At 41.6% G+C, this 13,606-nt stretch overlaps 1 protein-coding gene across 8 annotated transcripts in view; it reads left to right on the forward strand.

Moving 5' to 3' along the window:
* The window catches only part of CUX1 (cut like homeobox 1), a 283,190-nt gene that overhangs the window by 221,388 nt on the left and 48,196 nt on the right, over positions 1-13,606 (forward strand). For 7 of the 8 annotated variants that reach the window (XM_075032513.1, XM_075032515.1, XM_075032517.1 and 4 more), the window contains one exon: positions 12,426-12,728. The exons of the other annotated variant lie outside the window; for it this stretch is intronic. In XM_075032513.1, the coding sequence (XP_074888614.1) occupies positions 12,426-12,728 (303 nt within the window). The remainder of the gene's footprint in view (positions 1-12,425; positions 12,729-13,606) is intronic. 8 annotated transcript variants of the gene reach the window in all.

Consider the following 13,606-nt stretch of genomic DNA (forward strand, 5'->3'; position numbering starts at 1 on the left):
TCATTTCATTAATTACCAGCATTTTCTTTTCCCTCCACTTGTGCGTTTGGAGCTGAGCAGTCTCCTTTGGGGAGGGGGCCCACATTACCTCCTCTCCCTGCTGCCAGGCACGGGGGGCTTCTCCTGCCAGCTGCTAACCACAGAGGAGCTGGGTGGAAAATGATGAGCTGATCCGCTAGAAAGCCAAATATAAAAATAACTGGAGCAGCACTGAAAGGCGAGCGAGGCCGTCACAGTCGTGCTGCGGCACAGGAAGGCCAGGCCGCTCCGGGGGGGGTCAGGAGCCGGGGTGACGGCCGGGATCTGTCCCCCGTGGGCCGGCAGCTGCCGAAGAGGTCGGAAAGGCTCTTCTCCGGCGGGAGCAGCTATTTTTCTATTGGTAATAGGAGGCTCTGGCAGCTGGCAGAAGCTCACGTTGGTCTTGTGGTTGCTTGTGGGAAAAGGAGGGGGCTGCAGGTCCGGCCCCCGTGGCCACGTGGCGGCCACCAGTGGGCTGGAGATATCCATCGCGCCCGCGGCCGTCCCCAGCCAACAGCCCAACCGCTGCTCAGCAAATTACAAAATGCTCCTCTGCTGGATGAAAATTACCTTGCTTTCAATTCAAAGAACAGATAATGGGCTATTTTCCTCCCAAAACACTGGAAAAAAGGTGTGCTAGCACCGAACTCGCCGGTTGTTATTCCCATCTTGTAATGGGGATGGAGCTACGAGGCAGCTGTCTTCTCCACCAAGTAGCTCTGAAACAGGGAAATAAACAGCCCGTTAGACTCTAACAACAAAATCCTGTTCTGATTATAGAGTTATATATTACTTGATAGCAAATCATTCTCAAGAAGAAAAAAAACCAGAAAATTAATGTCATCTAAGTTACTTTCTAGCCTGTCCTTTGCATTAGGGTGCAAGAAAAACTGATGAATTTTTCTCACCTAAAATGGGTATCAGAGGTTTTTAAATTTGCCAGCAGCCATCCAGAGAAACAGCAAGTGAAGGAATCCAGAGATTATTTTAAATCATGTGAGAAACACAACTTGCACTGAAAACAAAGCAAAGTGGATTTGAGATCAAATTTACGTAAAAGTAGAAAAATATCCAGTTGAAAAGCCTAACAAAAGGAGAAAATACAACGACAGCAAGAAATGTAAAATAGGCCTGATAGTACATGTCCCATATTTATACTTGTCAAAGATATTGCTGATAGCAGTTTAAAAGATACTTTTTCTTTGGCTGTATCTATAATGCCCTGGAGTGGGGTTGAAAACAGCGATTGTTTCCCAGAATAATTCAGGCACTGTTTGATACTATTTATTGGCAAAACCTGAGCTTGCCAGAATATCCCCATGTTGCTGTCAGTGCTCAGAGCCTCTCTGACGGGACTGTCCCGGGACAAGAAGCCGCTTTGGAGAGTAACGTTGTCCTTGCGAGGTATTCTCACCAGCTCTCCTCGCAGGTAGCACGGCCCCGCTGCAGACACCCGGCCAAAACCTCCTTCTCCGTGGCGTGGTTCCTTCTCGCTTCCTGAAGGGAGGTTGGGATGAGTGCGGGGACGGGAGCTGCCCCCTCGGCTCCTCTCTGCCTGGTTTGCACACATGCAGGAGGTGTGAGATTAGCTGCGCTGTAGCTACGGTTGTGTTTTATGTTTGTTTCTCTCTTTTACCCCTCTGGAACTTGGGTCCTAAAAATAGTGCAAGTTTGAACTGGCAGATGTTTCATTTGTCCTTTACGAGAGGACCAAAATTAGCCTCTCATTTGGCACCTAAATAAAGCAGCTTAACTGCCTTTATGCGAACTTTGCAATTACTGTCTATTGAAGTTGTAACATTTTGTTGTGTTTGATGGGGAAAGGGTATTATGTAAGCAATACCAGCACCTAAAAAGCCACCAGACCTTGAAAGAGAGAGGACGAACAAGAATGAGCCCAACTGTTTTGTTTGGTGGGGGTGGGTTTTTTTACTTTTTCTGATCCGAGTCAGGTGGTTTTTTTCCTAATGAAGGTTTCATTTAAAAAAAAAAAAAAAAAAGGCAAAAGTAACTTGGAAATGCTCAGAGAGCTGTCTATTGTAAAGGTAAAAAAAAGAAATCTAATAAAAGGACAGCAATGGTTTCTCTAATTTTCAGAGAAAAATCTGCACAGAATGCCTGAAGCTGGGTTAGCAGTGGGACTCCCCAGGGGCAACAGAAAGATGTTATAATCAATTACCACATCATAACACTGATGTATGATAATTACTGAGTGTTCCTCCTGAGATAGTGCAGCATTTGGCTGGGATGCGGCTCTTTCATGGTCCACTGCCTGATTAATATGCAAATAATAGGCTGATTGCATGATGAATGCAGAAAATGAGTTCGCTGATAACGTGAGCACCGAAGCGGGAAGATGATAAATTACTTTTACTGACTGTCCTACATTAAGTACCCTTTCTCAACAATTTTATCACAAATTAAGTAAAGCAGTATGGAGAGATTATGAGGATGTGTAAAATAATGTACCTTAATAGCTTTTATAATATTGTTGCGTACAATGTAAATGTCATTTTGTTTCAGTACTTTAGCCAATACTCCTCCCGAAGAGGAGTGCATTTAGTATAGCAATGTTCAGGGTCACTCGTCTTCGACTGCTTTCTTCTAAGACGAAGAACAACCCACTGTGCTGCGGATGTTAGATAGGACTTCTTTATTGGGGTAGGAAGGCAGTCATTAGCCTTGGATCCATCCCGTATGTATCTTGCCCATAGCAAATGAATGTCCACATTATTTAGTGGGGGAGATGTATTTAAATGCAGTGCACAGTGCACATATGCATTCTGCTTCATACTCTAGTCTGGAGCAGACAAGAGGTTAAAATCTTGAAGGAGGATATAGAAATACCTTCACACTCAGGCTTACGACAGAGGAGGACAACAAACAGTCATAAACATGGTAACACGTTAAAGTTAGTCTCTAATAACAAGGTCAGCAAGTCAACAAAGACACCATAAACTGCAGCAGAACCTCTAAAAGCTCTAACTCTGTTTTCCAAAAGGTATTGTGCACGCATTTATTTTGATTATACTAAAAATATAACTATGTGGGGTTGTGGCATCTTGATTGATTGCTTTCATGACATATTTGTTTTAATGTTCAGAAAATCCTTAATAAAGCTTCTGCACACAAGCTGTTTTAATAATAAGGTTATTGAAAATATTTTCCAGCAGTTATTTCTAAATACTGACTTCTGACTAAGGGAAACACAGAAAAATCTGAATATTAAATAGCTTAGCAGAGTAGAGCGATGTCTTTTAAAGCAGCCATGATTTTGTCATTAATCACCGAATTTAAAATCTGATTTCTTTTTAGAAAGGGTTTTTTAATTGTTTAAAGGTGATATGTAAAAACAAAATTATCATTCAGCACTCTTCAGTGCAAAGACCCTACTTCTGGCTCAAGAAGCAATACGTGAGCAGGTAGGCATTTGAGGATATTCTCCCTACGTGCTTGCTGTGTTGTTTACACAGTGTTGTTTATGGATGTCTGCAGACATCTGCTTTTGGCCAGTGAGACTGGGAAAGGATTTGGGGCTGCTGGGCTGACCTGAGCATTGCTGTAATGTTTCTGATTGCGTGTCTACATCCAGCTAAAAAAATTCTCAAGTTCCTTTTTTTTTTTTTTCCCCCTTCTTTTGTTGTAGAATAGCACTTAAAATCATGGCTACATAGAGACCTCATGCTTCCCTGTAGGCCAGTTCAAAAATGTCCCTTAATGCTTTTTATTTGAGAGTTTTGTCAGTTGGTGCGGTTGTGTCAGGGGTTGGTGTGTCTGTTCCAAAGTCTGACAGATCTCAGTGCAGCTTTTCATTTTAATTGATTAACTCAAGTTGTGTCTTTCTGCACAAGATTCTGGACATCCTAGGTGTTCAGACTGCCCTTCGTAGCAATCTGTACTCCCCATCCAAGCCCATCCACACTGCAACGGACAGCCAAGTACCAGAGTCCTCCCGACTCAGTAGAAGTTTGATGGTTGGAGTTTACGCAGCCGTAGTTGTCCAGCTCTGCGACGTTGCTTAGCCATTCTTCTTGTAAGAGTACCTGGATTTGCCTCCCCCCATCCGGGCGCAGCATGCTGCGCATAGTGTGCAGAACAGAACTTTTTGGCTATTGAGGCGTTTTGTGTCAGTGGAGCACAGCACGCCTCTCGGAGAGCAGCAAGGCACTCGCTGACACAAGGTGTGAGCTCGAGGGATGTATGTAAAGGGATGCAAGTGTTCATTGGCCAGAACGTTCAGCGCTGCCTTCCTACAGCGGCCAGAGGAAAAGGGATGAGCCCCAAGTGATAGCACTGGCATACTCCTCATGGCAGAGGCTTTTTAAGAGGCAGGCATAGGGAGGAAAATCTGACCCGATCAAAGCTTGTGAGCTGAGCAGAATGGTCCCCTGCCCTGCCTAGTTCCTGGCTGCACGCTATCCAGACTGAGCAGGCATAGATCATACAGCAGCTAGACATGCCTCTGCTTGGTTATAAAGTTGGTTGGATGGTCCTGGGTGCAGGATATTCTTCAGTTGTCGTTCCGCAAGCAACATTTAACTCCCAAGGCTGCACTGGGACTTTCCTCGTCAACACTAACACTGAGACTGGCATAAAAGACCATCCTTTTGCTAATGGGCTTGCAGTGCAAATGAGATCAGGAAAGAGATCCAGGTTCCTGTTCTTAATCCCTTCCACCCATACTGTGTTGCAGGTGTGTGGTGGCAGGTGGCTGTTTTTCAAATCTGGTTCACAGATTTGGTTCCCCGAAGCAGTTGGGACAGCACAGTTGTTCTTCAGTGTCAGGCAGAAATGGAGGTAAAGGATGGAGCCAGGAAAGGAATACCTTAGACTGGAATTGATGCCAGTTCTTGGCTATGAGAAGTTGCAGTCTTAATGTAGGTTTGGGCATAATAGTGGGATTTCCAAGACTGTCTGAGGCATTTGTGGTTGTGCATTCATTGAAAGGAGAATTGGTTGCCTAACTTCTCTAAGTACTTTTAAATGTCCAGCTGTAAATCTCTTCTCATGAGTCTATCACCAACTCCCATCTTACTTGCTTTTTTCTGAAGTTCATCTGATTTCTCCAACTCCTTTTGGTTTCTAGAATGGCTGAAAACATCCTTTTTTAATACAAGCACAAAGCTAACAATTATTTAAAATGCAAGGTAAAAATTGCAGTGAAACATTGTAATCCTTTAACGATACTCAGAAGCAGGTTTTTCTCAAGCACTTCTAACATTCACCTTCATCATTCAGTTAGTTTTATGTGCTCCTGTCATTTAACATATACTCATATGCAGAATGGGGACCTTTATTTTTAGTATTGTCCCAGTAATTTCAGAGTTAACCAAAGCTGGTTTCCTCCCCTTTCAGTGCAGACACAAATACATCTGCATGCTTTCCTAAAGGGGTTTTCTTTTGATCCCTCCCCCCATCCACATAAAATTTCCCTCTGAGCCAAGACCCAAAATAACATTTTCCCCAAAGTTACAACATTTGCAAAACAAACAAACAAACAAAATCTCCACGGTCATAGTGGAAATCTATAATCGTAACTACAGCAAGTGCTTGGAACTATAACTGCACGTACCTACATACTTTACATCATTATATATGCACACTGTAGGGAGGTTTGTATACTCCCTACATATAACTGTGGGAGTTTATAACTGTAGGGAGGATCATATTTTCATAAGCCACATTAATTTGCAAATTGTGAATAGGCAAGGTTCACTCACTTAAAGTAAATCCACCAAAACCACTACCTGTGAGAAAGCGTTCAGCTTTCACGGGTATTTTCGTTTAATTAGTCAGAAGAGGGATGTATTGCAGTGCTGTTCCACAAATGCTGATCAGATTTATTACATAGTTCAAACTTGCACGCCACTGCTGTTAGCGAGGAGAGTTGTTATGATGCTTTAGAAGATACTACAAAGACAGCCGTTGCTAAAGGTAAAATTAGATAGAAAATCGGAGGAAAAGAATCTCTCCCTGAAATTTTCAGGCCTGGGAAACAGAATAATGCGGTTGTCTTGAGGATGTTGCTGATCAGCTGTGTGATCAGGTCCTGATTCTCAGGGCAGCATACCCCTGGTTTTGGTCTACAAGTTGGGTAGAATGGGCAACCTCATCATCCGGGGAAACAGAAACTAATCCAGTCCCAGTATGAGATGCTTTGATCTCAGGCAACCTGCCAGGTCTGTTGTTGTCCATTAACGCATCTGCACAAGGAGGTAAATGCAGGCCCTGAAGTAGCAAAAGCTCTTTTAAGAGGTTGCCGAGAAGTCTCCTGTCCACATTTGTCTGCTTTCATCTTCCCTACTAATTTGCCGTAAAGGGAACGAGCAGAGCACGGGATGCTTCGTTGCCTCCCCGCTCCGCTGTGCACAGGACGTGGCGGTTCTCGCTTTGCCTCGATAAGGAACTTTGAATTTGACTAGTTTGGCATAGACCTGAAGCCTGAGCTTTGGACATTACGAAAAGTGGTGCATCAAACCAAGCGCCAGTTAAATCATGTTTGGGTTCTTGTCGGAATGTCACAGAGTACCCTGTCATTTTGTTTTAGCAACTTGTCCTTCCAAATGCGCAGTTCGCCTTATGGCATGCCAGCAGTAAAAATGTCACTTACAATAATTACTTTTTGGTGAAAATGCTTGCTGACTTCCTACCTTCAAGCTGTTTTTTACACAGTGGGGAGATAATAAGAAATGACTTTATCCTGACTGCTCAAATGAACACTAAATGGAATTTAGGTTATTATTACTGCAGATAGAGGACTGTGTATTGAAATTTAAATAGTGGATCAGATAAACTACAGAGATTTGTCTCTGAAAATTATAGTGGATCTGCTTTTTCAATCCACTTCGCTCTGAAACTTAAGGCAGCTGTTGTCTGCCTGCTGCCTTTAGAATATAATATTTTTCATAATCCTTTTAGAGGCCCCTGAATACCTTCTGTGTTTTGCATGGTCTTCCCAACTTCGCCATGTTCTGTACCTCGTTCCCCTTGAGTCCTTTTGCAGCTTATTAGCTAAGCTTGCGTTAGCAACAAAGGTTGGGCAGTGTATTCTCCCAGCGGTTCCTGAGCTGCAAAAGTACAGAGTGCTCTTTATAGACGGGCGAGTGTGCTGGGAGGAGAGGCTCGGAGCATTGAGCTTGTGTTTTATGCTTGCAAATTCAGATGCTCTTGTTCAAATCTTTGCTCTGAACTTCGGATTTACATGCGGATGCAAAGTCAGCATGCTGCCATGGCTGTAGAGTTGAGGCAGGGTCTGAGCAAAAGTGGCAAACCTGCAGCTCTCAAAATGCGTACAAGAAATTCCACTGGAGGAATCTGCCGGTGCTGGCAGGCAGCAGCGTGATGCCTCTGGGACTGGTGAAACCGTATCCATGTCTCAACACTGCTCCGTCGTCTAGATACCTCCGTTGAGGGCGATACATCCGGGACTGGTGTCAGGTCATGTAGACATCTGTGATTTTCTGGGGAGGTTGTAGCAGGCGTTACCTGCAAGTCTTTGCTTCTGAGGTGTCCTGAGCTTCAGAAGGAGCCTCCAGCTGAAGTGTGCGGTGGATCTGAGCTATATGGCTGCTTTTGTAGGGGGGGCCATGTTAGATTACTTCCTGTGGTTGGAAGAGTTCCTGTACATCACAAAAAAGGTCCTTCTTGACCAGTGCCCTGCAGTTTTGCAGAACATAATTAAATGTCTCTGATTGCTGAGCAAGTGATGCTCAGGAGTGCTGCAGGAGGGGGAGCCCAGTGCAGCCTGTAGTTTGTTACACCCTATAGGGCTTTTGTCATGTTACGATGGCAGAACAGGATCAGACCTCGTAGAGGAACGTGTCAGGCTGATACTGTGTTGGGGGAAGTGTTTTCAGGTGATTGCAGGCCACCAGTGGGATATTCGTAGTCCAAAATGCTCTACAACCAGTGTTCAAGCAGTTCAGGACCTGGGATTCAGTTTTGGGGACCTGACCCCAGCATGGGGCTGGGAAATGTTGTAGTTGGAGAACAATAAGAAAATCTAATGTTAAGTTCAGGAAAACCGCCGTAACGAATGAACCGAGACTGGAACTCTGTTTTCCAACTTTCTCACATTTTCCAAAACACTGTCTTGATCGAAGCTATGGGCAAGGTGTTAGAGGATGTACAGGACCAAAGCATCATTGGGCTTCATCCATTGTGCTAAGGAATGCAAGACCACAAAAGATTTTCTGTGTTCGTGTAATTAAAGCAAGGTCAATTTGTTATGGTTCTCAACTAGTTTTGTAAAATGCTCAGACAGACCACATATATGTTAAATTGTTTGCAAAGTTTGTTTAGTTTCTTAACTGATAACTACTAAGGGGTGGGGAGGGAAACGGGCAAGCTGGTTTGGGGCTTTGTTGCAGTAAGATGGGTATTCAGGAGGCAATTTTATATTGGGGAAAATAATATTTAAAAAGAAAACAGAAGGTATTTGTATACTGTTGACTTTGTTTCCATTCCTTTATACATCTTCATCTTAGATTATGCATCCCTCACTAGTATTGTAGTAGGAAAAAACAAAACTGAAGAATTTCCTGACTTACGAATAAGGACCATGTGTTCCGCCAGGAGTGATGTGTTCCCAAGTATGGCGCTCTGGCGTTTGTAAACTGCATCAGATATATTTGTCTTTATGAAGACATATTTGCCTTCAAAGACTTGAGTGCTCACCTTCACTCTATAGTCATAGCTCTCTCTTAGCTGTTTTCATCAACTGTGAAATAGCCAGTGTTGGTGTTTCAGTTGTCTTCGTGTTTCAGCTATGAATGGAGGCCAACTGCACCTGCCAAGTATTTCAGATTGGTGGCCCGTTTATGCAGGATTACTTTCTAGTACTTGATTTGCATTAGATTATTATTTTCTATGCTGCATATTTGAATGTGCTTTTAAAAATTGGTTGGAGGTGTCTTAACTTCCCTATACTCCAGACATATAGTTTGAATTAATATTGTTAGAAAGTGCATGGGAGAGCCTTTACCCTTTCATGACTCAGTTATACTTGCAGCTTTAGAAGATTTGGATCACTTACATGCATTTATGGTGTATTTGAATCTCTAATGACATTTGTCAACATCAACCTGTAATTGTGCAGAAGTTACACCAGTTTCCCAATCATTTAAAATTGTCATGTTGAACTGTGTATTCATCACATGCTTTGGGACCTAATGGACACCATCTTTCCACCAAGTTAGTTTGGGGAGACCCTATTTCTCCCATCCTCTATAAAGCGCAGGGCATGGCTAAAGCCTTTGGCTACCTGAGACTTAAAAAAATCCCAGGTTCTGCAATCACCTCATTCCTCATGATGCTCTTGATCTCTCCAGTTTCTTACTTCTAGCACATTATTTTTGAAGTTTTGGGGCTTTTGCTTCAGGTTTTAAACTGGATGCAGGCTGTTGGAAAGCAAAATGCAACACTCCTTTGGTATAGCAAAGTTTATCTGGAATTTATTAAAGTAACTTCATCAATAAATGGTGGCCTTGGGGTTTGCAGGTTATATAGCCTGCCATAATGCAGTTTTACACTCATATTGACAAAATGATCTCTTCCTCAGTAAATACAAACATGTAAACGTTCAGCGAACATCACTTACTCGTAAGAAACTGGATCGCTCTTAAATTAGTGCTATTCTTCAGTGCAGTCTGGGGTTAAAAAAGCAGAACACATTTTAAAGAAATAAGCTTTCAATGTATTGTTTTCATTGGACATGTTCAATTGCTACTTTTGAAATCTTAATATGTATTTTTCAGATGTCCTGAATTTGTTTCTTTGTCCTGTGAGGAACTTGAGAGAAATGAATACAGACAAATTATTTCATAAAACATGCGAAATGGCTGTGGATTGACAGTTAAATCTGTAATAGTGAATACATTCAATTTTCCCCTTTGTTCTGTGAGCAGTCACTTGTACTCTAAATGTCTATTTAATTTTTTAAGTAGATTAACAGGAAATGTTTGCATTATTTGATTATTGAATTGACTTTTCCAAATAATAGATCTTTTCCTCAAATATTTATGTGATATTGAAAATATTTTTCCATAAGGGAAAAATGCTAAAAATGAATGGGGAACATATTTTGAGTTATTTGTAGTATATGCGCATAATGCCTCATCTGAAATCACTATACACTTGCCTTTCGTTGGGGAAAAAAAAGCAGTTTGTCATCTGTACTGCCTTCCAAAATTAGATTCAGATAATCCTACCTTTTTGAGTAAATAAGCAGCAGATTGGTCTTAAAAATGAAATTCAAGTAAGCTCTTGATATGTGATATAAAAAATAAATAAGCTAATATGTGAGCAACATCGAGCATTTCAGTGATAGATGATAATATAGATTACCTTTGTTGTTTACATAATTAGGCTGGGCAGGGAAACGGGAGGGAGAAAGAAGCATTAATAAATGCTTTTGTTTAGTCCTGTGTGGTTGGGGTTTTTTTATTTTGGATTTTTTCTGCGCTTCGTGTGTGCATGTGGTTTGCAGTGCACGGATGAGGAATTGTATAGGAAATTTGCAGCTGCTCTAGTTATTCAGTAAGATTTGTATAAGCTGGCACAAGGGACAAAATTAGAGGGAACTTGAACGAGTGCCGTGCAGTTTATTAGCTAGGCAGCCATAATTTTGACCTTGCTGTGGGTTAAAGGACACAGACCTGAGAAGAAATCTGTTTATCATGTAGGGAATTCATGCCATCCCTGACAGTGTACAGTGAACAAGATGGATGATCTGCCAAATTGGTCCCTCGCATGGGTGAATCAGGGCAAATTTACAGTACAATTCCTTTGCTGCTCCTGATACAAAAATAACATTTGCTGGGTTTTGTATTCAGTTGTATGATGACCTAGGGTGAACAGAGAAAAGAAATAAGATTTTTAAGATCCCTATTACCTTAAAGATTTATACGCGCCTTGCTTTCCTTTTATGTCTGCCTCTTTTGCATCTCTCAAAGCACGAAGGAAAAAGTCCAATTGCTTGGTTTGAGAGACCAACTTTATGTAAGTGTGTCAGGGAAGCTCTCTTCAATGCAGCATCATGAAAGCTGCCATTACCTTGAACAAGACAATTACACTCTGCACCCTGCTTCGTTTGAACCCTACTTTTACTTATGTAGTATTTTCCTTTAGTATTTGGGATATGTTTCCATGCTAGCTACACAAGCTGCGTGTTCTGTAATGATTTGACAATGTTCTGGATAATAAAAAAGCAAACTTGAAAAATAGTGAAATTTGCTATTGGCCATCACCGTGGTAGCAACAGGACATGATGCTGCAGACCGAACTCCTCTCGTAGTAGTGTTGCAGTGCTCAGGAAAACACAATTCTGTTAGAGGGACTAAGTTTTTGATGTCGACTAGCCTCATCCTTGTACAATTGAGAGCATTGTAAGCTTCCTCCAGAGATCTCGAGACAAATCCGCTGATGTATGAATCTGAGATACATGCAGTTAACCGTGTCAAATAATGAGATGTGAGACAGCAAGGAGCAGGAAGCAGTCCCACAAAAATGGGGAAGAACTATGAATGGAAAAATGGCCTGTGCTCTTTATCTTTTGAAGGGAATTGTTCTAAACCACATTGTCTACGTGTTGTTGCTTTAAAAAATGTTTAGACTGAACCCTTGATGTCTGGATTTTCTGCATAAGCTCGGTTGGTACGTTCCATTAGAGATAAATGTGAATTTATTAGGGGAAAACAACATTTTGTACAGAACCTATTGTTGTTGGCAAATTAACAGATTCAGAAAGCTTTCTTTTAAACAAAGTGTCACAATAACAGATTTAAGTGTCTTCTGATCCACTAGCTAACTTTATGTTGGATTCTCAAACACGTTAATTAATACAACATAATTACAAACTGTATTTTAGTCTTGTTAAGTTATTTCTGGGCAAAGAGAAGTGAAAAAATATGATACGAGTGATAAACAAAATTAAATCAATAACACTCTCAAGATAAAAAGTTGTATCAGTTGTAGAAGATCCCTTATGACACTACAAAATAGTGGCTGAGTGAGTGAGTTACAAGTCACAGAAGGAGACTTAAACCAGTCTATAATGGTAGATTTAAGAGCATCCTTATACAAAAATGGTGTGGAAAGCAAAACTATGAGATTTCCTGACCAAGGAAATTTCTTGCAAACTTACAGACTGTTGCACTTCATTTTTTCCTGATTTTTATTTGTACATCTTGTCTTTATAAGAAAGCAGAGATGACTCAAGATAAAATTAGAAAATAATTCTGTTTTTAAAAAGAGGCTTTTTAGTAACCAAGTCATAACAAGTAGCATTTTGCATACTTAGGCATTTCTTTAAGTAGGTAGAATATAAATGAGAAGGAAAGTTAAATATCCTGCAATCAAAACATTACAATTTTGCTAAAGTGGGGACTTTTTTCTTTTTTTAATTGCAGAAAGCACTCCAAAGACTTCTGCCAGTTGCAGTCCTGCTCCTGAATCTCCCATGAGTTCCAGTGAATCAGTGAAAAGCCTGACTGAATTGGTACAGCAACCCTGTCCCACTATAGAGACAAGTAAAGACGGCAAATCCCAAGAACCTAGCGAGCCGCCTGCTTCTGAATCCCAGTCTACTACACCTTTGCCACTGTCGGGCCACTCGGCACTCAGCATCCAAGAACTGGTTGCTATGTCCCCTGAGCTGGATACATATGGCATTACGAAGAGGGTCAAAGAAGTGCTAACAGACAACAATCTTGGTAAATCGCTTTATTCTCATTTCTTGACCAAAATAAAATGAAGGTGTTCATGCTTTTATTTTTAAACTATATTTCAGTAGATGTTTACAAGAATACTTGGTTTTGACTCTGGTCTAAGCTTTAATCTGTTAAAAAGTTTTTCATTTTTTTTAAACTAGTAGAAAAATCCTTTCAGATTGTCACACTCTACTTAAAATGTCATCATACTCTTGCTCTTAAGCTCTGCTCCTGGCTCACCAGCCAGATACTGCTCCCACCTCCCTAAATACAGTCCAGCAGGCTGTCAAGAAGACCAAAACCCCAAAGCCAGTGTGATCTCCCCTTGAGAAACGTTGTTTTCCCCATGCTTGTAGATTCAAGCCCACAGCATTTTAGGCATAGGTGAAGTACAGTCCAGCATGATTGGAGAGGGAGGTGCATCACAAGCAAAAGTCATAGCGTACCTGTAGAGCTGGGAGGGTAAATTCAGACTCAGCTGAGGTTTAGATGAACCTGTAGATAAGCGTGTGGGGCCATTCAGTTATTTTGCTTAGAGATGTGCAAAGCTAAGGCTGCTCTTGCTTACAGATGAGGTTTTGAATTAAGTTTAATGTTGACATGACTATATATTTGGAATAGTGAAAGGGAATGACCTGATCTGAGTATGGGAAATCCATGCTTAATACTGCGACTGTGCCTCTAAATCACTAGTTCTTCATATGTGTTTAACACTTGCTTCCCTCACAAGGCATTGGGAAACCTTTAGGAGTCCTTTGAAGTCTCTAGCGGGAAGGCAGTAAGGCTGCCCCAGTGTTACCTGCCCATGCTTCTGGGGCTTAGCAGGGGATTCATCTCGCCTGCATTTAGATGTTCAAAATAGATGTCTGAGATGGTTGGGA

Source organism: Buteo buteo, chromosome 7, assembly GCF_964188355.1.
Source record: "Buteo buteo chromosome 7, bButBut1.hap1.1, whole genome shotgun sequence".
In the NCBI taxonomy this organism is placed as follows: domain Eukaryota; kingdom Metazoa; phylum Chordata; class Aves; order Accipitriformes; family Accipitridae; genus Buteo; species Buteo buteo.